The following is a 26,301-nucleotide window of genomic DNA, read 5'->3' as shown; positions in this document are numbered from 1 at the left end:
GGGGGTATGGACAGATTCTGCTACTGGTTAGACTGCAAAAAGTTGGAGCAACACTGCTTTAAAGAGATTGAGTAATGGGTAAATGATCTTTCCCAGCACAGTTTTAAAATCCTAGATGTACTTGCCCACATTCGGGAAAATGTTATGACATTCCAAAAAAGATATTTTATGCAAGAAGTGCATATTATTTCTCCTTTCCTTCTGTAGACGAGTGGAAGCCAACAAGGAGACAAACATCTTTCTTTAGACAGGGCAGGTTCCCATCTGGGACATCTGTACTTCTTCCATCAGGTGGACCTAATGGGCAAGGAGGCTAGGAACTCCAGGAGTTCTTTAGCCAAGCACTAAGATCCTCCTTATGCTCTCTATTTCAGAATCTACTGTCTAGTAAATCTGTATCAAACTAGGTAAGGAGAAGGGGGAACTCCTCTAAAACCTTTTAGCAGAGCAAACTTTTACTTGGACTGTAACCCCAGAATTTGACAGTATTGCAGTCCAGCCATTTGTGTGCGTCCAGCCATTGCTATCTGAAAATCAAATACCACATAACTAGGAATAATCTTAGGTCCTGAAAGACAAGGTTAAACAGCTGCATGTTTTCAGTTCTGCTAAACAGAATGGGAGGATGGGACATAGTTAACGGACCATAAGAATGGAAGGAATGTTTGGATAGTCAACCTTGGTTAAGTGCCCCTAACATATACATTTTATTGTTATGAATAGAAATGCTTGAATGATAAAAGATAATGAATAGTATGCTGAAATTAGGAGAATTGGTGACCCACCAGAGGTTACTATGGTGACCCATTAGAAATCACTATGAGTTGTGTGTTCTGCTAGCTATAAAAGATTAGGCAAAAGGATACGCTTTGGAGCTGTCTGAGGTAGCTTTTCTTTGGGCAAGGATCTGGCACCTAAACTCCCCAGCAGCTGAACGGAAGGAGTGCTCACGGAAGCGTGGTTGCTGATTACTCGAAGCCATCTCAGACTCTGGGTAAATATAAATGTCTGGAATGCTCTGAACCTACTGTGAAAGCATATATGTATGTGTGTGCTTGAGACTTAATAAAAAAGTAGTTTTAAATAAAAGCACTGGTTTGTACCAATCATTTATCAGATGGAAGAGCTGTGTCCCCATTAATTTATTCCTGACATCGCCTTGAGAGAAACAGTTAAATTACCACTGCTTTTGGTTCTGAGAACCTTGGGTAACAGAAAAGTGGTCCAGTTGTGTGTGTGAACTGGAAGCCTCACAAGAGGGAGAACAGGATCTCCCAGCCATCTTAGATCTACACTTGCAGTTTGAGTTATATGAGAGCCAACAGACTGAGCTTGATTCTCTCGCTGATGAAACCAAGGCAGAACATGCAGGACCTCTGATCTGAACCTCTTTTGTGGAAAATGTGCTACTAGTCATGGAGGACTCACCTGCAGCAAAGCCAGCAAGGCCATTAAGTGGAAATGAAAGTTTTAGTGCACCTTTAATTTTCTAGTGACCCTGAAGGCATATCTTTCTCTACTTATCCAATAGCTAATAAGCATATTTGAACAACCACACTGTTTTTAAAAAGATTCCAAAAAAATCATTTATTGCTAAAAAGAGATGACCATGTAAAGGTCGAAATTATGATTTTTAAAAAAATGAACTGTCATGAAATAGAATTTAAAATAGGAAAAGCAGATTCTGTTTTATGAGCTTGTGTCGTCTTTCCCCCAAAATGAAATTAAAATATTTACATATGTAAACTACAATCCTCACACAGAACCCAATGTAAACAACTCAAAATTTGTTTAATAATAATAAATTCTGATTTAATGATCTAACATTTAGGTACTTTTTAAAAAAAGTTATATTTAGGTTACCATCTTATAAATCCAGTGGGTCAGTCAGTCTTCAGATTTATTATCTTTGGCAAGTAATAATTTTCAAACCAAGTTATCTTTTATATTCAAGATATATGAATGCTGTCAGCTTAAAACTATTTTAAACATAAACAGCTGAAGGATTTATTAAAACAAAACAAAGCTAGTATATATTTTGATATACATATGATTTACATTTAATTGTCATGAGTAATAACTTAATTCAAGGTTTCAGAGTAGCAGCTGTATTAGTCTGTATCCGCAAAAAACTTCAAAAACAGACTCCAACAAGAGACTGCTGAATTGGAATTAATTTGAAAACTGGATACAATTAACTTAGGCTTGAATAAAGACTGGGAGTGGATGGGTCATTACACAAAGTAAAACTATTTCCCCATGTTTATTTCCCCCACCCACACACACTGCTCCTTAGATGTTCTTGTCAACTGCTGGAAATGGCCTACCTTGATTATCACTACAAAAGGTTTCCCCTACTCTCCTGCTCGTAATAGCTCACCTTACCTGATCACTCTCGTTACAGTGTGTATGGTAACACCCATTGTTTCATGTTCTCTATGTATATAACTCTCCCCACCGTATTTTCCACCGGATCGAATGCATCGGATCGAATCGGAGTTATATACATAGAGAACATGAAACAATGCATCGGATCGAATGCATCCGATGAAGTGAGCTGCAGCTCACGAAAGCTTATGCTCAAATAAATTTGTTAGTCTCTAAGGTGCCACAAGTACTCCTTAACTTAATTCAAGGTTATTTGAATAAGACATATTAAACAACATCTACTCATGTAAAAGTTGTATTTACAAAAACAATGTTGAACTGGTCTTTATAAATTTACACGTCAACCAAACTACCACTAAATGAACCAAATATAAATATTTCTCTACCCTATCCTGCATATGCTATTTTTTGACTGGGCAAGAGCTACATTTCAGGTCTACTACTTCAGTGTTGAAACAAATTCTAAGCAGAAACAACCAGCCACTTCCAACAGTACCCTATCCATCTAAACTAAAAACTATAAAAGTAAATTCACCTAGGAACATTTACAGCCATCTGCTCAGAATAATTTCCTCTTTGAGTCAAAGCCTGATTTCCATATAGTCTCAAAGGTAAAAAATTCCTCTTTATTATTACTGTTTCAGTACTACAAATGGAAGTCTGCTATAGTAAGCCCAGCTATAGTGAACCCCCTGATAGAAAGAGAATTTTCTGAAACCTTATTTCCTTCCAGTGAATTCCAGAGGGGCAAAATCCTATTACTGTGAACAATCACTGAGCAGCACAGGTTAATTTAATGGAGTACACTTTAAAATAAGCCTTTACCATCTGTTTCTACCTCTAATGGCAAATCAGAAAAGAAAAATTCACAATTGTATCATAAAAAACACATAAGTGATTTAAATGACTGTGTATGTTTTTTAATGAACACAGCTTGCATCTGTTCAATTTTTTTCACCTTTCAGACTCAAGACAGGAAGTAAACTCCTATTCCCCAATACAATACATTTCCCCTAACAAATAGCAATCACTCTAAGAGGAAGATTTTTACTGTGTTCCTTTATTTTCACATTACACCATTATAATTGAATTAATCAGTAATTCCATTATGGAGCTTGACCATACAAAGTATCCTTTAGACCAATACTTATGTCTCAAACTGAATTTTAGCTCAGTGAAAGTACTTTTAGACATTATAAAAAATGCATTAGAAGTTTTGGTTTGAGAAATACAAATAAATCCCTTTCCCCTAGTCAAAGCATAAGCTAGTTTTTAAAAAAAAATCTTAAAATTGTCTGGTATGTAGTCTTTTATATGTATCTCTACTTTCTAATTTTTTTAAATTGACAAATACAACAAAAGAGTTTCCTATATGCTTGCATGACTGTAGCTATTTTGGGAGTCAGTGTAAACCTTTAACTAGCAAACATTACAATGAAATAAACAGGCTTATTGACTGAGTCTTGCAGGACTTCAGCACAGAACAGGGAGGCAAAATAAGATTGAGTGACTCAACTGAAGGGAGTAGTGTGGAAGAAGAGGGGCCAAGGAATATTAAAGTACAGTAACAGTCCCCTCCCCCAAATATAAAAGTTAAAAAAGCTCCCAGATCTTAAATTTCATTATGTATTTCATCAAGAAGGATGAAGACAAGGGAAAGAGGATGTCAGGCGAAAGTGAGCTAATGGCAGAGCAAAATGCAACAAAAAGGGTGTGATGCACCCAAACAATCCTGCAAAAAATGTGAGAAAGGGGAAGTTACTTACTTGTAACTTGTAACTTTGAGATGTGTGGTCCCTATCTGTATTCCAAAGAGGGTTATGAGAATGCACCTGGAGCATTTCAAAGTAATAGCATCCCTCAGTCTGTGCATGCGCTCTTGCATTGCCTCATGGTTTTGCCCCAGGCGATAAAGGGTGGGGCAGATTGACATCATCTTCAGTTGCTTCTCCACCACAGATCTACCAGCAGAGGGGAAGGAGAGTGGGATTGGAATACAGATAGGGACCACACATCTTGAAGAACCTCCAATTACAGGTAAGTAACCTCCCCTTCTCCTTTGAGTGATTGTCCCTTTTGTATTACACCAAGTGTGATTAACAAGCAGTATCCTAGTGGAGTGCAGCAGTAGTTGATGCTCACGCTGTCATGGAATGGGACCATCTCAATAACTGATAGAGCATAATGCACCCTAAAACCTGCTTTGAGATTCTCTGTGTGGAGATGGCCTGCCCTTTAATTCTCTCTGCTATGGCAAGAAATATTCTAGGAGACTTCCAGAAAGGCTTTGTCCTTTCTAGGTAAAAGCCCAGAGTCCTATGGACATCAAGGGTATGAAGCCACCGTTCCTTATTTGAGGCATGTGGTTTGGGAAAGAAGGTTGGCAAATGTATGGGTTGGTTGAGGTGGAAGTGGGAAACCACTTTTGGCAGAAGTTTGGGATGCAAGCGCAGTGAAACTTCGTCCTTATGAAACATGGTGAAAAGGGGGTTTGCTATCATGGCTCCTAGTTTGCCAATCCTTCTTGCAGAGGTGAAAGCAACCAGGAAAGCAACCTTCATGGGAAAAAAAGAGAGGGGGGCAGGAGGCCAGGGGTTCAAAGGGAGAGTTCATTAATGATGTAAGCACTAGGATGAGGTCCCACTGAGAAGTGATAGGCTGAATGGGTGGGTATTTACGTACAAGGCCTTTCCAGAATCGGGTAGTCAAAAGGTGGGTAAAAACTGAATGTCCCTCCACCAGAGGATGGAAAATGCTAAAAGCCACTGCATGAACCCTGATGGAGCTGACAGCGAGTCCAAAGGCCTTCAGATACAGGAAATAGTTTAAGAGCATCAGGATGCCAACAGCTTTGAGGGCAAGACTGTTCTGTGAAATGCACCCATTTAGCTTGGTAGGATCATCTCGTGGAGTCCTTCCTGCTACTGAAGAGGACATCTTGTACTACCGATGAACATTCTCGTGCTAGCACAAGCGTCCATCCAAAAACCAAGCTGCCAGATAAAGTGTCCGTGGAGCTGTGTGTCTGAGTCTACCATTGTGTTGTGTGAGCAGTTCCAGAAATGTCGGGAGTGGAAGATGTTTCGACATGCAGAGGAAACCAGAACTGGTGAGGCCAGAATGGAGTGATCAGGATAACCACTGCCCTCTCCTAGAGTTTGTGAAGCACGCCTGGTAAAAGTGGTAGGGGAGGGAAGGCATAGTTGACCCGGTCCAACCAATCAACAACAAGGGTGTCACTCTGCAAGTGGGCATCGAGTCCTCCCCTTGAGCAGTACTGAATGCACTTGGTGTTGGTGTGAGATGCAAAGAGGTCCCTGACAGGAGCTTCCCACTGACCAAAAATGTCCACCATTACCATGCCGTACAATTCACATTCATGGTCAATTGCAAAGTTCCTGCGGAGATCAGCGGCAATCATGTTCTGGGTCCCTGGTAGGTAGGCCAGCCACCAACAAGAAGCTACTGTGGGCAATGCACCATTTCCAGAGGCACACTGCTTCCAAGCACAGCATGGGAACCTTGTGCCTTCTTGCTCATTTACATAGTAAATTGTAGTTGTCAGACATGAAGAGAACATGATGAGAATGGATGGATGGTAAAATATATGGCATGCCTTGCATACCGCCCAAAGTTCCAGGATCTTGATATGCATCCTACCTTCTCCAGTGATCCAAGTTCTTTGTAGCATGTGTGATACAGCATGGCCAGAGGGCAGCAGGAGAGTGTTAGAAGGGACCCTTATTCCCTGTAGAGGGAAGAAAGTTTGCTATAGATTAATTAAAGCACCTGAAGCCAATTAGAGCACCTGATAAAACCCCCTGCTTCAATCAGACAGGAGAAGGAGTTGAAGCAGAGAGCAGTTTGGAGGCAAGCAGAGGAGAGTTTGGAGAAGTGCTGCGGTGGGCTAAGACCAAGACCCTAGGTAAAGGGACACCTGGTTTGTGCAGAGGGAGGGCAGGAAGCCCCACAAGCTGAAGGGCAGGAGAGGGAAGTAGCCCAGGGGAAGGAACCGCGAGTTCAAGCGGTTTCCCGCTATCCTTAGGGCCTCTGGGCTGGGACCCGGAGTAGAGGGCGGGCCCGAGTCCCTCCTTCTCCACTCCTCTCCTCTAGGACACTAGTGGGGCAGTTAATACCGTAGTTCAGGGGCGAGAAACGGTGCCCTGAACCCTCCCCAAGAAGAGAAAGCGCGAGACCCCTCAAAGTAGTGCCGGCAATTTGTCACACATGCAATCTCCCATGTGGGCTCCCCAGCTGTCGAGCAATGCATCTGTTATGACTGTCACGCTCAATGAGGACTGGAGGAAGGGCTGACCGCATCAAACTTGGAGCGGGACTGTCCACCATCAGAGGAAGGAGAGGACTTCTGGTGGGATGGTGAGAACGGTGTCCATGGGTTGGTGGATGGGGGAGTAGACTGTCCTGCACCTCCTCCAATGGGATCTGAAGAGCATTAGTTATTCTCCTGAGCAGCTCCTAAAATTGACGGTAGTCATCTGGGGGAGAGGAGGGCATCGATGACACACCTGCATCTGGGGACAACAAGGGGACTCTCTCCAGATCCACTGGTACTGTAGGAGCCAGGCTGACTGGTGTATTGTCCAGCCCTGGTTCTGGACGTCTGCTCGATGAAGGACAGGGCAGTGAGACAGTGGATTCCTTCCAGGTTGAGTGAGATGGTTCTGAAGGCGAATATTAGGGCCACAACTCCAATCTGGCTAACCTGGTTGATCCTGCAGTTGTTGCGGCAACACTCCCATCCCCAGACTCGGGGGGCAAGGAGAGTTGGCGGGAAACTGCTGAAACAGCATCACAAAGTCCTTAATCTTATAAAAATGACTATGAACACTAAAATTACTACAAAATCAGTAAAATCCTAACTATGTACAAGAATAAAAATAGTTTTCCTAGAAAGTTTCGAAAGTGTGTCACCAACAATGAGAGAAAAGCAGAAACTCCGGCTCTGATCTTGCGGTGGTGAGAAGGAACTCAAGACGTGGTCATTGTAACCCGCCCTTTAGCACCTTGGGCGAAACCATGAGGCAATGCAAGGGTGCATGTGTGGAACATCAGACACTACTACTTTGAAAAGCTCCAGCTCTGGGTGCACGTGCATAAGCCTCAATGGAATATAATAGGGACCATCACTTGAAGGAGAACCTGAGAAGACCCTGTCATAAATATAAAGGGAAGGGTAAACCCCTTTGAAATCCCTCCTGGCCAGGGGAAAGCTCCTCTCACCTGTAAAGGGTTAAGAAGCTAAAGGTAACCTCGCTGGCACCTGACCAAAATGACCAATGAGGAGACAAGATACTTTCAAAAGCTGGGAGGAGGGAGAGAAACAAAGGGTCTGTGTGTCTGTCTATATGCTGTTTCTGCTGGGGATAGACCAGGAATGGAGTCTTAGAACTTTTAGTAAGTAATCTAGCTAGGTACGTGTTAGATTATGATTTCTTTAAATGGCTGAGAAAAGAATTGTGCTGAATAGAATAACTATTTCTGTCTGTGTATCTTTTTTGTAACTTAAGTTTTTGCCTAGAGGGATTCTCTATGTTTTGAATCTAATTACCCTGTAAGGTATCTACCACCCTGATTTTACAGGGGGGATTTCTTTATTTCTGTTTACTTCTATTTTTATTAAAAGTCTTCTTGTAAGAAAACTGAATGCTTTTTCATTGTTCTCAGATCCAAAGGTTTAGGTCTGTGGTCACCTATGCAAATTGGTGAGGCTTTTTATCCAACATTTCCCAGGAAAGGGGGGGTGCAAGTGTTGGGAGGATTGTTCATTGTTCTTAAGATCCAAGGGTCTGGGTCTGTAGTCACCTAGGCAAATTGGTGAGGCTTTTTACCAAACCTTGTCCAGGAAGTGGGGTGCAAGGTTTTGGGAAGTATTTTGGGGGGAAAAACGTTTCCAAACAGCTCTTCCCCAGTAACCAGTATTTGGTGGTGGTAGTGGCCAATCCAAGGACAAAGGTGGAATATTTTGTACTTTGTGGAAGTTTTGACCTAAGCTGGTAAAGATAAGCTTAGGAGGTTTTTCATGCAGGTCCCCACATCTGTACCCTAGCGTTCAGAGTGGGGAAGGAACCTTGACAGACCCTTTCTACAAGCTTACACAGGGGTAGTTGCAGCATCACCAGAGTGCAAGTGTATTATAGTAAGCCTTTCAACTACAAAATAATTTAATTTTAAAAAGGGAAGGTTGAGATTTAAAATCAATCCAAAAGATAGAAAGTCACAGATACATTAGACATCATGGGTGAAATCTGGTTCCACTGAAGTCATGGCAAAACTCCCACTGTCTTCAACAGAATCCAAGATTTCATCCCAAAATGGATTAATGAGGCTAACTAAAAGTATTTCCTCATGCTTATGTATTGGTGGTTTGATTTCTATTAGGGTTCACATCGCACTCTCCGTCAGTAGCCAGTCCCAAGCCGGGGAAGCTAATGATCCAACCAGCGGATCAAATTCGGTGATGAATCCTGGTGAAAAATGTAAGGTCTTTTAGATCAGAGGTTCTCTAACTGGCAGGTATGCCCTCAGGGATGCTGAATATATTGGGGGGGGGGGGAGGGGGAAGGAAAAACAAAAAAACCTTACTGTGCACATTTTACTCACAGCAACGAATAACCAGCAAAGCAGATTCCTCCAGGCATATCAGGTCCTCAGATGGCATGGTGCATTTGACTCTAGATGGCGCCAAGCATTTTGATGGATTTCTGTTAAGCTTGCATAGCATTATACAAAATCATTGCCATCTATACGTTAATCAGTTTGCTACAATGTGGTGTGCACATTTAATACAAGATAGAAGGGGATTGATAGCTGTCTCAAGCATTCAACCCAGGATGGAATTGCTCTCCTCCAACAAGCACTATTACACTAGTAACAACAGAGTGATGCAAATAAGCAGTATCTCACTTAAAATTTACAGAACTGTATAACTGAATGGCTCTGTCTGAGTCAATGCTTTACTGTTTTTAATATTTAAGGATTGCACTGGCAGAGTGCAATATTTATTTTCTTTTCATCTGTATACATACTTGTGTGGTGGAAGCATAAATTAACACAGACACAAAGAAGAGGGACATGATCAAATAAGTTTGAGAACCACAGTTTTTGATTGCCTATAAAGAAGTTAGATACGAGCTACAAAGAGCTCCAACTTAGGGATGGGGGGTGGAATGATAGGAGAGGGGTTTACAAAAGAAAAATACCAGGAAGTACCTTTTAAGCCAGCACAAGTAAATGAATCATAAGAAAAATGGCTATAAATGTAAGAAAACTAGCACCAATAGAAGACACACATGCTAACAACATTTTGTTTCTCACTGGGAACTACTGCAGTAAGGTGCAAAAGAGAAGTTAGAAAAAGAATTACCTTACATATAGGGAATCTAATTGTGATAGCTGGCACCTCCAGAAGTAATGTGTTAGAGTGACCAGCAGCAAAAAGATCAGAAAAGGGAAAACAGGTGAAAAGATAAATGAAGAACAAAAACAAGATAGACTGCAATAACCAACACAATGGAAAACTAGAGCAGCCACGGGCAGTACAACTATTATAAAAAGGAGATGGCACTCATTACAATTATTGTACTATTTAAAAGGACGAGATATTTCATAGTACTGTTGTAGTGATTTCATATATGGGAGACAATGAAAAACCTGGAAGTAGAATACTAATATTGAAGAAAAACCCTGTATTAGCCCGTGTTCCAACTTTAAGTTACAAGCCACTTCAAAAACTCTCTTCATTAGAACAGCTATATTTACATATTTAGAATATCATACTTTACTGTCAAATTCTTTTCTAAAGGATTCATGCAATATGGGTTAAAAGGCACCAATATTTCACAATATCGCTGCTTGCATTTCTTTCAGCCATATTCTAATTTACTATAATTAGAAATGTGAGAACTCATTACATCTTATGCAAGAGTACATACCAGTAAGGTGCCTTTCAGCATAACCTCCTAATTGAAAAGCAGAATCAAACAGACAACACTTCTTCATGAAACAAATTTGCTGTCACCAACCTGAAATCTCCTTTATTGTTGACAACCCTCTCTGGAAGGCAATACTGTGCAGAGCTCTCTAACACCACAATGTCTACAGTTCTTGTATTATTCCCACGTCTGGTTTGCACATGACAACCCCAGTTGCCGGTGGATCCAGCTTGAATATTTGAGATAGTCAAGATGCTATTAAGACAAAAAAAATTATTGAACTTCAGCAAAATGTATGAAAAGCATTTATTAAAAGATGAATAGCGCTCAGAAAGACCACAGAAGCAGCTCAGTAACATGTCCGCGAATGGCCTTACAAAAACTGGGAACCAACTATCCATGAGCCCAAGAACTAGTAATTAACTGTGGCAGAGATCTAGTAGGTCATGTAATCCATCACCCTACAAAAGCAGATCTGTTTGCTATAGTTACAGACAGGCAAAACCGATTTTTAAGTTAGTTGGAAGCCATTAAAAAATTCAAAATGAAAATTTTGGCTTGAGTCAATCTGCATAGAAAAATTGCAAAAACATTTTAGTGAGTTGAAAATATCTGTTTTGGGTCTAACAAATTGACTGAGGTGGCAGGGAGGTGGTAGTCTCATAAAAGATTGTTACTTACCTGTATAACTGTTGTTCCTCAAGATGGGGGTGCAGATGTGTTTTCCACTCAGATATGTGTTCACTCAGTGCACCAAAGCCAGAGAACTTTGCCTAATGTTACTTATGGGGTAGTGCTCACTATTTAAGAGCAGAGCTACCCTGCCCCCACACCCCCACCAGTTCCTTTGTACCGAATGTCAAGAATAGAGACTCTGATGCAGAAGATAGAAGGTGGGTCATGGAATACACAGCTGCACTCACATCTTGAAGAAGAACAGTTACAATACAGTACGTAAGCATCTTTTCTTCTTCAAGGGTTTGCAGAAGTATATTCCACACAGGTGACTCACAAGCAGCACTCCTAAGAGCTGGGAATCAAAGTCTACTTAAAAATGACTGCAGGACCGCCTTCTCAAACTTTGCATCTGACCTAGACACAACAGAAATTGCATAGTGACTGGTAAAAAGTACGGAGAGAGACCAGGTAGCAGCCCTGCAAATGTCCAAAACTGAAATATCACTGAGGAATGCTATCGACGTTGCTCAGGCCCTAATCGAATGTGCCCACAATCTCTGTGGAGGCATGATCTGAGCTACTCCATATGCTGATGTAACACAGGAAGTTTACTAGGAGTCCCTCTGAGACCTTTTCCACTCTGCTTATCCAGAACACTTCATCCAGTTCTGGGATCCAAAAAATACAATTCAACTCCAGATTTTGTCACTCGGGTTCCTTTATTTGGCATACAGCAAAGCTATGCTTAGTTGATCAGACTCAAGTATATGGGGTGGGTTGTGGGCATACTAAACACCAAAAGTTACACAAAAAACCTCTTCCTTTATATACATCTACACATTATATTGCATCAGACATTTTGGGATTGGTTTGGTTACTTTGAAGGAACCAATTCCTGTGTAGCATGCCCTGTCCATACATTGTTCACGGTCAACCTACTATTTACCTCATTTCTACATTCCTAACTTATCTTGTCCATTGTTAATAAATGGTTCCATGGGTGTTCTCTCAGCCCTTAAATAGCCAGGGGAAGGGGCTGGAGGCACAGAGCATGAGCCCTGCTCTGAGGGATACTCCTAGGCAGAGTTCTCTGGCTTTGATGCCCTGGGTATGCGCATATCTGAGTGGAATATACATCAGCAACTCAAAGAAAAAAAATTAAGCCCAGTGTTTAGGGCACTCACCTGATTTGTTGGAGACCCAGGTACAATTCCCCCAGTCCCATGAGCGTAGAAGGGATTTCAAACTTGCATTTCCCTTACTACAGAAGAGAGTGCCATAGGCACTAGTATATGGGATATTCTGGTGTGGGTCTCAATCTCTCCTGTTGAAGCTGTTCCAATTTGTATAAATAATTAAATAGTCATTGGAGCAGAGACTTCAACTTCAGTGCCCTACTTCTTCCAAGAGTGCCCTAACCACCAGGTTATATAGGATCATTCACACTCTCTCTGGCCCAATGATTATTCACTGTCATAATGACTATGAATTGCCATTGTAATACTGTCTGACAGGGGTCATTTCTTCCAAACCCTCACTATTGCAGTTTATATATTCACATCAATAAGAACTGAGAAGAGACTATTTGCCACCAACCACTTTACTAAGCAATATGAACCGGGGAGGGGGGGTTTCGACTACCACTCTACGCAGATGTTTTTCACAAGGAATTTACCTTGCAATCAACGAGCAATTATGAATTATGTTCTTTTCAACAAAAATACCCTGAGATTCATCAGTTTCAACAATCTTCCCATCCTGATACCACAACACTTGCATGTCTTGATCAATATATGAAGCCATGCATTGGAAGGGCAGACTGTCTCCTTCAAAGACAACCTGACGATGAGATGGAGTCATGTAGAAAGATGGTAATTCAAGAGGAGGTTCTAGAATCCAAGAGACCAAAAAAAAAAAAAAATATCAACAAAACTTCAAATTTAAAAATATAGTTAGATACTATGCTTTATAGATCCACTCTGAAAAAAAACCCTTAAATTTAATAATCATCAAAATAAGAAATTTTTTTTTCTTTGGAATATAGTTTGATATAATCAGATCTCTGTCTTAGCTGGCTTTTTTAAAAAAAAGAGCTGGGAAGGATTTAAATAAACTGTATTTCATAACGACTCACATCTTCAATTGACCTCCAATGGGCTAATTGTATCTTTCAAAAACTGTATTCAGTCAGTTTAATGAATTACAGAAGCTGTTTGCCAACCTAGTTCCAGAAAAAAAAAAGCAATACAAATAAAACAAATCTGTGCATTTATATATTTCTTTTACAAATATTAAGCAACCTTCAAAATTTCAAGTGATATATGTTAATATGTTTAAGATTTACAGATAGGTAAATTTAGGCAATTTTCTCGTGATCTCAGAGTGAACTACTCTTACAGCTACAAACAGAAACCCACACTCCCAGTCCCAAGCTGCATGAACTTTACAATCACCGATTGATATGAAAGTAGTATACTTTGTTTATACTGAGAGCTTAATATTCTTGATAACTCCCAGTTTTGACAACAGAATGAGAAGTAATCCTCATAATAGGACATTTGTACACAGTTCTCAACGTATCATTCAGAGAAGTTAGTCCTGAATTAGGATAGTGAACTGTACAAAAGCAGGTGGGATTTACCACAATTTTAATACTTAAAGAGAGTATAAAGAACATGACTTATGTAGCCCTCTAAAGACTCACAGAACCACTGGACCTATCTAGATTAGGAAAATAGGTAGTGTTGGAAAACATGCCACCTAAATGTGTCTTTTAAACTTGACTTTACATCTAGTGTAGACACAATCCAAAACCTTTAAAGTGTCTCAGCTGGTCAGCTTTGAGTGGGCCTGCATAGCTATGTTAGGAGGATGCAAGGGTCTTTTCTGAGCCTGATGGGCAATACTTCTAGGGGTTTCAGTGACCCATCCACTTGATTCTTCTTGTTCTTCCTCTTTAAGGATCATCTTGGGGAAGACCTCGGAATGCTAACAAACTCCTCGGTATTCTTTGAAAAAAACTGCTAAAGAAAGTTTCTCCTGAGTTTCACTCTCTGTGCATCTAGCTTTGAACCAGACAACTGGCCCAGCAAATCAACAGGTTCCTTCTGATTCTCTTCTCTTGGATTTTACTGTTTCATTTCACGATACCTCAAATTTCTTATTTGGGTCTTTTATGGATTGACTGGTCTCCAAGAAAGATAAGGAGGGAGGGAGGTGAATAGGACAATCTCTTTCTCCTTTTAACTATTAGGGCTTTAGACTTGGAGGGTTTTGCATAACTCAGATCTAAGCAGTCTGACAGAAAAACCTGAGAAATGAAGGACAAACCCACCAGTTCTCTATTTTTCATGTAAGAAGTCAAGTTTAACTGCTGTTTTTGAGAGGATTGCTCCTCCAAGGGTAAGATCAGGGGCCTAGACAACAACTCTCCTTCTGATACCAGAAGCAGCAAGGCAGTCTGAAGACTACTGTCAATCTGTGGACCAGCTTAGTAGAAGGAATCACTATAAACACTACATAGAGGTACCAAATTGAAGGAAAGCAGAAAAAATAAAGGATTAGCTACTCACACTAAATAAACCCAGTATGCATTAATTATTAAGCGTCATTTATCTAGAATTCTTACCACATGTTAGAAGCTCCTGCTTAACTGACGTTACTAGTTGTGCTTGCAATGACTTGGGGTAAGCACATTTAGTTTCGCGTACTGTTATATTTCTTTCCTTTAACCACTGATGCAGCCACAAAATGTTACAGTCACATAGAAGATAATCAGTCTGAAATTCTCTGTAACATGCAAAAGACAGATAATCACAATAATAAATGTAATATTCAGTTTTTTATGTTTACCCTCCCATTAGTTTTAGAATGCCTATCACAATTTACTACAAATTTCCTATAGAATCACAGAAATGTAGAACTGGAAGGGACCTCACGTAGTCATCTAATCCCCTCCCCTTCATGCTGAGGCAGGATTAAATATGCCTAGACTATGAAAGTGAAAAAGTGTCAATAATAGCAAAAGTTAAGAATATTGCACTATACTGTACTGTGTGTTTAAAAAACAGTTTCTAGATTATTATTCAGCAGTGATTTAAACTAAAGTCATTTATTTGTGCTGTAGTTCACCAAATGTGACAATTTCATGCCATGAATTGGATCCATGCCAATACTGCCTGCGCACAAACTCTTAACTAGAAGAGTTTTCCTGCTTTTCTTCCTCCTGTGGTTCCAGTTCTGAAACTAAGGAGGACACTGAGCAGGATCTGGGTTTGTATTTCCTTCTCTTAAATCTGCTCCTCCCTAAAGAATTGGCATCAGGAGACTCTGAAGAGACAAGAGGAAGGACTCCTGTGCCTGCACACATGTTTAGCCTTCTGGCATACCACAGCCTTTTTTAGGGATGCGCTTTTTTTTTTTCTCCCCTCCTATGAGGGCCTGGGAAAAGGAAGGTGTCCAATGACCATGGAGACTAGTCCCTGTATGTCCTTCCCATTTTCCTTTTCTTGTTTGTCTGAATGAATGCCCATCAGATTCTGAGAGTGAATGGGACAATTCTGCTGGGAGAGCTCTGGGGATCTGCTAACTGATGGGCAGCAATCTTTCTTATGCCCAGAATTGAATGCTTTTCCAGCATCTCCTGAGAGGGAAGTTTTACTGAATCTATACAGAGGTGGCCAACCCTGGAGAAAAATTACTATGCCAGATCTGGGTCAGCCAAATCCTGAGATTTACCAGATCTCTTCTGACCTCAGTGCTCTATTGAGGCTGGCAGTAACTCAAAACCCTGCTGGAGGAATCACACTCCTGCCCTAGAAGGGCAAGAAATACTCTGGAGCTACCCTGGGGTCCTGTGCTTCTACTGGTCTGGGTCTAGATATGCCACTCCTGGCTTGAGAGAGGGACTCCATGAAGGACCCTGCCCGAGCTGGCTTCGCTGAGATGTGCATGGCTCCTAACTCACAGAAGACACAGTAATCCCCACACAGGCATTCCACAAGTGGGGTAGAGAAAACACCACGTCTGTGCTTTCCCCTTCTTCTTGCCCTTCTCCGTGCTGCACTCTGTGAAGGTGTGTGGAGAGGTATATCAGGAGGGGGGCACTGGTAGAAAAGAACTACACACTTACATCCCCAGGACCAGAATGCAAATTTATGTCCAAAATACTTTTTATTTATATATAGATATAAAAATTATATATATATATATAAAATAAATGAATTATTTTGGCCATATATTTACATTCTGTAGCTGTGTTTCTGGTCATGGGGATGTAAGTGTGTAACACACACACACACACTCAAAAACAAAAGGTTTCACAGAAGGTCTGAAGCTATGAAGGCAATGAACAACTGTCAGATATAGCTGACCATGCCCTCCCCTATCAGGGACTGATGGGTTTGGTTCTGCCTAAGTAGTTGCACACTGCTTGAGCCAAAGCCAGAGCCAGGTTTAACGGATCTATGGACCTTGAAGACAAAAAAGAATTTGCAATAACTTCTTTGGCAGAGGGAGTACAGTAACTTTAGTGCTTACATGAGCAAATTCATGGGCACAATAACAGTTTATTTGAATAATACTATCTACTTGACTGAGGTTTATTTATTTATTTATTTAGTAGAGAAGCAAGAGTAAAAAAAAATCTATAATGGTATAAGGTTAAGATACAGATTAAAAACAAGTTCTATGCAGTGGTCACTCAAATGTGTTGCCTGTTTCTCTCATTACAGGCTATACTACACTCACTAATGCAACCGTGTGTGCTTTTTTCCCATTAAACGAAACCCCAGTAACTTCGCTATGATTAAAATAGGCCTTTTCCACATCATTTCTGATTTTCATTGATTCATAAAATCCTCTCATTGTATGTATAATATAACACGTCCTGGTACAAAGACATCCAAATCCCCATTAAAAAGTCTGCTATAGTCAGGAAACAATAATTTATATATCTAAATATTGTCTAAAAAAAAAAGGGCCCCTCAGTCTGAACTGATTTGTTTTTCATCTTTGTTAAAAATCTCTACTTCATGTGTATTTTATTATTTCACAGCAACAGCGAACAGTGCCCAAAAAATTTATGCAAGCCAAGGCACAAACACTTAACACTGAAACAATATACATTCCTAACTGGGGAGTTCTGATACAAGCTTTTTGGTCTTTGTTAACAGGAATTCCTAAAGACACATTTTAAATACTAACATTGATATCCAGGATGTTGTAGCATGCTCATTAAGTTCTTAAACAGACTCATGCTCTTCAGGACAGGGACCATTTTTATTAGTACAGTGCTGAGAGTATTAGAGCTCAAGAAATAAACCACGAATAATAATCAGACTTGAGAGGAGGCATTATCTGCCTTGGAATAAGGAGAGAGTTCACTTTATGACCAGTGCCAGCAGCTAGAGAATCTGCAAGACTCCTGATATGGCAGCCCAACCTACATAGCTGTCATAGAATATACAAACTTTTAACAGTCAGGTTGTCATGAAGTAATTCATCCACTTTCTACACACACAGTATGACAATAAAGGAACTAAGGGCTGCTAAAGAGAAAAACAGAATGAGATTGAGACACGAATTTTTATATCCAACAGTCACACTTTTTGTTCTTGGAGAACTGTAAACTTTTGGAGAGTACCTTTCTTCATTTGCAAAAAGAACAGGAGTACCTGTGGCACCTTAAGGACTAACAAATTTAAATAATAAATAATAAATCTGTTAGTCTCTAAGGTGCCACAGGTCCTCCTGTTCTTTTTGCGGATACAGACTAACACGGCTGCTACTCTGAAACCTTTCTTCGTTTGTAAAATAAGACAAAAAAGGCCAAAACTTTATTTAATACAAAATAATAATTGGCATCTGTAGGGTGGGATTTTCAAAAGTTCTCAGTGATGGCCTAACTCTGATCCTACTGACTTCAAAACAGAGATGAGTTAGACAAAGATTGAGTACTTTTGAAAATTACATCCAGAGTACTTTTCATCTTCAAACTATGACTAACCCTTGTACCATTTTCTTGTGCAAAATTCTGCACCCATGTCAATCCAAGCCTACTCAGAAATATACTGTTATAATATGTTTAAAAAACAAAACAAAATCTAAATTGCCAATGTCTAATTGGGATAGCATTGAATGTGTAGATCTGTCAGAATCAAAAATATTGTTTGCTTTAATTTAGTTTCTTTGCACTCAAAAAAATGTCTACTGAAGCTCACCATGTTTACCCTTTTAAACTGGTTTTTAAAATCGCTGAAAAACTTATCTAAGATCATACAAATTAAAACCAAAATTAATATATACTTACAAAGACTTTAGTGAGTTAAGATGATCAAGGGTTCCTTGTGTTAGTGCAGAAAACAAATTCCCTGAAAGATTTCTAGGACATAAAATGGCAATAATTAAATTGTTTTATACTTAAGCAATATATTTGACACTAAGTTATGTAATTAAACACAAATTTCCTCTTTCAAAATGTGTTTTTATTTTTTAAAAGTAACTTATGAAATACAGTCATCAAAAGAGGACATGGGAGCAGTCTTTAAAACATTAGACATCACAATGTAAGCCTGATGGCCCAGCTAGAGAACCCTAACACCAAAGATGTTCCTCCATTCTACTCTTTTATTTGAAAGTATTATGAGTTTGAGAATAAAACTATTCAACTCAAATATCTCATTTTTGTTTAAAATGACACTTATGTTGAAATATACACCAGAAAAAAAAGCATATTTAAATTTTAGTTCAAAGTTGGCAAATAATCAGTGTTACCAGAAAGGTAGTGCAAGAAAACAACCTGCTTAGATATACCATTTACCAAAAAAAAAAAAAAAAAAAAAAAAAAAAAAAGGAAAAAAAAAGGGGGGGGGGTCACATCATAGATTTTCTCTTATGTGGCTCATCTGGAAGTGCTGCAGAGACACCAAGCAACACATGGGGCAAAGGTAGTGTTCTGTGTCTGTGGAATACAACCTTTTTTGCCAACTAAAAAAACCACAAACCTTCTAGGTGTCCAAAGGACATCTCATCAAGTTCTCTACAAGGAGGATAGTCACCTTGATGCTCTGGCATGAAGGACAAAAGTTAAAAGATAATGTAATGCTGAAATAGTCTTCTAGGGAAAATATGTATTACAGACAAGTACCCCTTTTTCTTCTTTCCTATATTTTCCAAGAATGCAAAACTAGGGGAGGCAACAGCAGACAGGGCACGGGACTGGTTCTATTCTTTATTCTCCCATTGACTAGCCGACTGTAGGCAACGCATGTAACCATTATGGCCTTGATCTAGTGAAGCATTTAAGCTTGTGCTCAACTTTAAGCATTAGTAGTCCCACTGAAATAAAAAAAAGGTTGAATTAAATGAGAACTATAAATTCTCTCTCAAACATGTACAACAGAATTATACTTACAATCTAACAAGATTTATGAGTCCTCTAAATATATCTGCATTCAGGCAGCCTATTTTGTTGTTACTTAAATCTCTACAAGGAGAAAAAGCAAAACAAATATTAATTGCTTCATTTCATCATACAATATATATATATACACACACACTACAAAAAAGGTACTTTAACTGGTTTACCTGAATAATGGGTCATGCTAAACATAGTCTTCATGAACAGAAAACAGAAGATGTTGGCCTATTTGACTACGTGCTGAACTCTTTCAAAATGCTTTTGTTACTTAGGCAAGGTCAGCATAGGAAAGGCTTGCTGTCATAACTATACCAGCATACACTCGTAGCATAGACACAGCTTATACCAATAAGAAGGTGCTTTTGCCAGTATAGTTTATACAAGATCCCAGAGCAAAATATGTGACATTGTGAAAAGGAATTTTATGTGTAATAAAATTTTGTCCACATTAAAGTTTTTGCCAGTACAGAAATGTCAAAAATATCACACCCATAACCAACACTATTATACCAGCAAGTTTCTAGTGTAGATTATTCAAATTGCAAAATGGCCCCACTAAAGAAAATTCAGCCCTCTAGGCCCAAATTTGCATTGGAATATTTGTACATGTAAATACTACTTAATGTAAGAAACACAGATTTGGTCCCTCAACTGCTTATTTTTTAAGTCTTCAAAAGATGATTACTCAATTTAATTTCCCTTTAGGCATAACAGATTTTTTTTTCAATGACAGATAAACTGCTAGAATCCATGTGAGGACTTTCACCATCGAAAGTCATAGGAAGGCACATGCATTTTACAATCACTACAGTTTTGAGGAGTTCAAAAATTAATTACTATCAACCAGTTTCTTTCAAGATCCTCCAAATTTTATGGAGTTGGAAGAGGCCTTTTGGCTCTTAGCATGTTATCTATATATCATAAGGTTTTATGCTGGCACCCATCACTGAAGTATCACAACAGCTTCCATATAAAATCAATTAGCAACATCAAGTCCCTAATGAACCTCATGGATCCTCTGGCTCTTCCCTGTTTTGGAGTATAAAAGGTTACGTTTTTGATTGGTTGATTGATTTGTTTGCCTTTTTACATAGGAAGCAGGGCAGGCAGATGAGCTTTTAGTACTGTGAGTATTCTTTGTTAATTGGTGGAAACACTTTGCCAAAAAAGAAGGTTTTACATCATTTCCTAAAGATGATCTCTAGATTTGCCTGAACTCCTCTGGATATTCATTCCGTAGTCAGAGCCCTGCAAAAATGCTCCCTCTCTAGTTCTCAGGTGCTTCATTATGGTCTTTGCAATCCACACCTCCCCAGAGCGGCACAACCGTCTCAGTGGTTAATAGATTTAATATAGCTGTGGCTTGGTCCATTTGTTGTTTTGAAGATAGTACCGAGGTCTTAAACTGGCAACAGCTGATGGGCTTGATGAGTTCACAGCAGCCCAAACCATAGAGGTTTTCAATCAGCAGCAGCCCGTGCATTGTTTTCACATTAAGCTTCAAATACAGCATCTCCCACTAATCCAATCTGGAGAAGAACACTGTGGGAAGGCGCTCATCGCACAATGGAGGTAAAAATGGTATTTTTAGATGTTACATGAACATCCAAGCCTTATGAGGACTCAAACAGGACCCAGAGGCTTCACACCACTTCTAACAAGCTCTTCCAAACATTTCTCCCTTCCAGACAGCATTATTTCAGTCTTGCCTGAGCTGAATTTCAGCCAGCTGCTTTTCTTCCAGGACCTGATGTCTTCACGGTATTTGGACAACTCAGGCCTCGTCTACACTGGCACTTTACAGCTCTGCAACTTTCTTGCTTAAGGGTGTGAAAAAACACCCCCCTGAGCGCAGCAAGTTTCAGCGCTGTAAAGCACCAGTGTGGACAGTGCACCAGCGTGGACAGTGCACCAGCGCTGGGAGCCATGCTTAACTGGCTCCTTGTGGAGGTGGTTCTTCTGGAGTGCTGAGAGACCTCTCCCCAGCGCTCTGCTGCAACTACACAAGCCACGTTAAAGCACTGCCATAGCAGCGCTTTAACATTGTCAGTGTAGACTAGCCCTTAGTGGTGGTGGTTGCATTAATGGAGAACAAGACATACAACTGAATCATCAGCATACTGTTGACAGTTTTATAACTTTTCACAGCACTCCACGAGTGAGGACCTTTAGGGAAGAGGAGCAGTTACCAGCCACCATTCTCAGAATTCTGTTAGAGATGAATGATTTGGAGCCATTGTAGTATTATGCTGTCTACTCCCACTATTGCACATGAGCAGGTTAGAGGTACCAAAGAAACGAGCTGTTAGATGAGCCAGTTAAGCATTTAATTTTTTTAAAATGCTTAAATTTTAAGCACATGCTTAAGTACTTTCCTGAGCTGAGATCTGACTGACTGATTTATATAGTGCCTATAACATGAGCTAATTAGGAGCTACTAAGATATTTCTAGAGCATTGGTCACAACAGTATATTAATACTAAACATTGCTAAAAATTCTATAACTTAAAAGCTGCCCCACAGATTTTTGAAAATCTTTCAGAGAAAGGAATAAAAACGGATGGTTCTCATGCTGGGATCTTGTTTTCCAAGTTTCAGCCTGGAGCAAGTTTTTATAGCCCAGACCGAAATCCAAGAAATATGTATAATAGGAGAGTTGGCACAACCTTAATAAAGTGGCATTAACAGCACTGTAACTTTCACTAAGATATTAATAACTAGAGACTTGGTATTCTTCTATGACCTTTTAAAGGAAGTCACTGTGAAGTAGTTCTCTGTACTTCAGAGGGTTATTCCTGATGACATCAAAGCTTTAGATGAATATGAAGCCACTTGTGGCTCAAGACATAATACACAGGAAGAATGATAGCGCAATTACTGACAGAAAATATCCAATAAATCTGGTTATGAAAGATTGGCAAGCCAAACGTAGCTCTCCAAAGCATGGTTCCACTCAGAAAAGCAGCTCTGAAAATGGCAACGAAGTTTCATGTGTGGTCTTTCAATGATTTCTACATTAAATGTGCTCAATTACAGGAGATGGTGATTGTGTTTGCTTTTAAACTGCCAACCCCTCAAACTTAATCTGAATCTGAAAAAAATCATAAAACTAAATAAGATACTTACAGTCTTTTTAGAGATGGAAGCCCCATAAAAGCTCCTGGATCTATAATATTAATAAGATTGTTCTTTAGGTCCCTGTTAAAAAAATGTGTAAAAGAGAAAGGTCAAATATTAAAATTTATGGCAGAGAAACTGACTTTTTATATATAGAACTTAACACCTTTAAATTGCAAATGAGCCTCCTCCTGACTTGTCAGAAAGCACAGAATACACACTTATTTTTCTAACATTTTTCAAATTTTACTCATTATCTTTGATATTTTCCACAATAAGGGATATAAACATTTCTTATTTTCATTTAAATATGCTATCAACTGTATCTCTTACCATATTGTAAGGGTGGGAATCTGTCAAAGATGTAATATATTGCATCATGCTCATTAGACTACATTGAGCAGTATGTAATGTCATTTTTCTTTTCTGCTGAGTTTTACTGCTCTGTGTTGATGAACCATTGAGCAAAGAAAGTGAGGCAACATCCTGTGCCCACTGAATTCAATGTTTAAGCTCCCACTGACTTCAATGGTGTAGGATCAGGGACTTGGATCAGCATACCAGCTGGAGGTAGGATGGCTGTAGACAATGGATCATGTGATTTGTCCTGATTTGGGGACAACTTATACCTTCAAGTCAGTGGCACTGCTATGGGTACCTGCATGGTCCCACAGTATGCCAACATTTTTATGGCTGACTTAGAACAACGCTTCCTCAGCTCTCATCCCCTAGCTCCCCTGCTCTACTTGCGCTACACTGATGACATCTTCATCATATGGACCCATGGAAAAGAAGCCCTTGAAGAATTCCACCATGATTTCAATTATTTCCATCCCACCATCAACCTCAGCCTGGACCAGTCCACACAAGAGATCCACTTCCTGGACACTACAGTGCAAATAAGTGATGGTCACATAAACACCACCCTATACCAGAAACCTACTGACCGACATACTTACCGACATGCCTCCAGCTTCCATCCAGGACACATCACACGATCCACTGTCTACAGCCAAGCCCTAAGATACAACCGAATTTGCTCCAATCCCTCAGAGACAAACACGTACAAGATCTTTATCAAGCATTTTTAAAACTACAATACACCTGGGGAAGTGAGGAAACAGACTGACAGAGTGAGACAGGTACCCAGAAGTCACCTACTATAGGCCAGGCCCAACAAGGAAAATAACAGAACACCACTGGCCATCATGTACAGCCCCCAGCTAAAACCTCTCCAGCACATCATTGACTATTTACAACCTATCCTGGAAAACAATCCCTCACTCTCACAGACCTTGGGAGGCAGGCCAGTCCTCGCTTGTAGACAGCCCCCCAACCTGAAGCAAATACTCAACAGCAACCACACACCATGCCACAGAAACACCAACCCAGGAACCAATCCCTGTAACAAACCCCGTTGCCTACTCTGTCTCCATATCTACTCTAGCAACACCATCAGAGGACCCAACCACATGAGACACATCATCCAGGACTCATTCACCTGCACATCTACTAATGTGATATATGCCATGTGCCAGCAATGCCCCTCGGCCATGTACATTGGCCAAACCAGACAGTCTCTACGCAAAAGAATAAATGGACACAAATCAGACATCAGGAATGGTAACATACAAAAGCCAGTAGGAGAACACTTCAATCTCCCTGGACATTCTATAACAGACTTAAAAATAGATATACTTCAACAGAAAAACTTCAGAAACAGACTTCAAAGAGAAACTGCAGAACTAAAATTCATTCGCAAGTTTAACACCATTAATTTGAGCTTGAATAAGGACTGAAGGTGGCTGGCTCACTACAAAAGCAACTTTCCCTCTCTTGGTATAGACACCTCAGCAGTTATTGGGAGTGGACCACATCCAACCTGACTGAACTGTCAATACGGGTTCTCCACTTGTAAGGTCATTTCCTTCTCTTCATGTGCCAGCATATTTATGCCTGCATCTGTAATTTTCACTCCATGTATCTGAAGAAGTGGGTTTTTTACCCACGAAAGCTTATGTCCAAATAAATCTGTTAGTCTTTTAGGTGCCACTGGACTCCTCGTTATTTTATGAACTCTAAGTTTGATTTGTACTTTTGGTTCTTACCTTGATACACATTACAGTTTAATTTGAGACAGAGAAATAATCTGTCTGGCCAGTATTTATATAGTTTTAGAACAAACAACCATAGCAGATGAACTCTAAAAACATGTTCCCAACTCCTTATTCATTCAAACTCTTGGTTGCTTACCAATTTAATCTCAAACGTCTCTTATGTTATTTCTCTGGGGTAAAATTCTGGCAACACTGACATCAGTCGGAGTTTTCTCATTGTGTGTGTGTGTGTGTGTGTGTGTGTGTGTGTGTGTGTGTGTGTGTGTGTGTGTGTGTGTGTGTGTGTGTGTGTGTGTGTGTGTGTGTGTGTGTGTGTGTGTGTGTGTGTGTGTGTGTGTGTGTGTGTGTGTCAGGATTTCATCCTTGAAGTCTAAATACATATTTGTGTTTATTTTGATTAGTCATGGATTTGATGCATTTATTTCTAAATGTTTGCTCATCACATGAGGGCCACCAAACGGCTGCTGCAATCCAAAAAAATTATAAACCTGGGGAGAGGGGGAAATCTAAAATCCCCAGGTAAAGGTAAAGGTGGGGAGGGGGAGAACAGAAGTATCTCCTGAATCTACTACACTGGTGAATATTCTGCCACCAGATAAAGGTGCACATCACTCAAACAAGGGGATAAAGTCTCTACTGTCACACATGTATGCCTACATCAAGTATAAATTTCACTCCTAAAGGATTTTCTGGTATTTGGAGGGGACCTTTTTAGGCAAGGAGAGCTTTGGTGCTGTGAATCTAAGGTCTCATGGAAGTGCTCCTTCTGATCTCGCTTATTTGGACTATCTTTTCCAGTGCAATGACTTGGAGTCCATCTTCTCTCTGAACAATGGTGGGAAGAGACAATAACCCAGGTGTCTGGAGGGCTATACAGCCAGCTTCCCTCAAGGGTGCTGCTGACTTAGCTACTGATGCTATGGCAGATACGAGAAGACTACACACCCTCTTCCCATCACCCATATCTTGAGCATGGAGAACAGGAGACATTTATTCTTTGAATTATTTCTTATTTATTTGAAAACCACCTCTACATTGCTTTAGGTACATTAACAAATGCACAAAATACAAATAACTAAAACTGTAGATATGGACCATATTACCTTTTCTTCACTGTCCTGTATCCACATAAATTGAAACTCTCCCTCATGGAAAAACCTATGAAAACAAATCTTGGCAACATGCTCTGGCAGTCTATTAATCCAGGTTATTACAGACTATCGTGGGGGAAGTGAATTCCAGAATCAAGGACTCCTAAGATACTTCCTGCAGCCCTTTCTTGTTTAAGCCCGGGAAGTGAGGGTTACTCACCCTGTGCAGTAACTGAGGTTCTTTGAGATGTGTTCCCCTCTAGGTGCTCCACTTTAGGTGTGCTTGTGTCTGTGTCTAGGATTGAAGCTCTTCAGTAGCAGTGCCTGTTAAACCATACTTGCACTCCTCCCCATCTCGCCTTGCGAGCAGTGGGCATACAGCGCTTAGCAGTCCAACCGCCCGCACACAGTTTCTTCTCTACCGCAGAGTCCATGTTTGAACTCCTAAACACAGGGGAGGAGGGCTGGTAGTGGAACACCTACAGGGGGACACATCTTGAAGAACTTCAATTACTACACAGGGTAAAAAATCTTCCCTT

At 40.1% G+C, this 26,301-nt stretch overlaps 1 protein-coding gene across 1 annotated transcript in view; it reads right to left on the bottom strand.

Annotated features, from left to right (window-relative positions):
• Nucleotides 1-26,301, bottom strand: part of ADGRA3 (adhesion G protein-coupled receptor A3) — a 134,207-nt gene that overhangs the window by 65,253 nt on the left and 42,653 nt on the right. Inside the window, exons 3-8 of the mRNA XM_077815799.1 lie at nucleotides 22,564-22,635; nucleotides 19,432-19,503; nucleotides 18,328-18,399; nucleotides 14,647-14,807; nucleotides 12,694-12,907; nucleotides 10,431-10,595 (exon numbers count right to left, since the gene is read on the bottom strand). Of these exons, the coding sequence (XP_077671925.1) occupies nucleotides 10,431-10,595; nucleotides 12,694-12,907; nucleotides 14,647-14,807; nucleotides 18,328-18,399; nucleotides 19,432-19,503; nucleotides 22,564-22,635 (756 nt within the window). The remainder of the gene's footprint in view (nucleotides 1-10,430; nucleotides 10,596-12,693; nucleotides 12,908-14,646; nucleotides 14,808-18,327; nucleotides 18,400-19,431; nucleotides 19,504-22,563; nucleotides 22,636-26,301) is intronic.

This window comes from Eretmochelys imbricata, chromosome 4, assembly GCF_965152235.1.
Source record: "Eretmochelys imbricata isolate rEreImb1 chromosome 4, rEreImb1.hap1, whole genome shotgun sequence".
In the NCBI taxonomy this organism is placed as follows: Eukaryota; Metazoa; Chordata; order Testudines; family Cheloniidae; genus Eretmochelys; species Eretmochelys imbricata.
The sequence above is the reverse complement of the archived record's forward strand: the minus strand, read 5'-3'. Positions and strand labels throughout refer to the sequence as shown.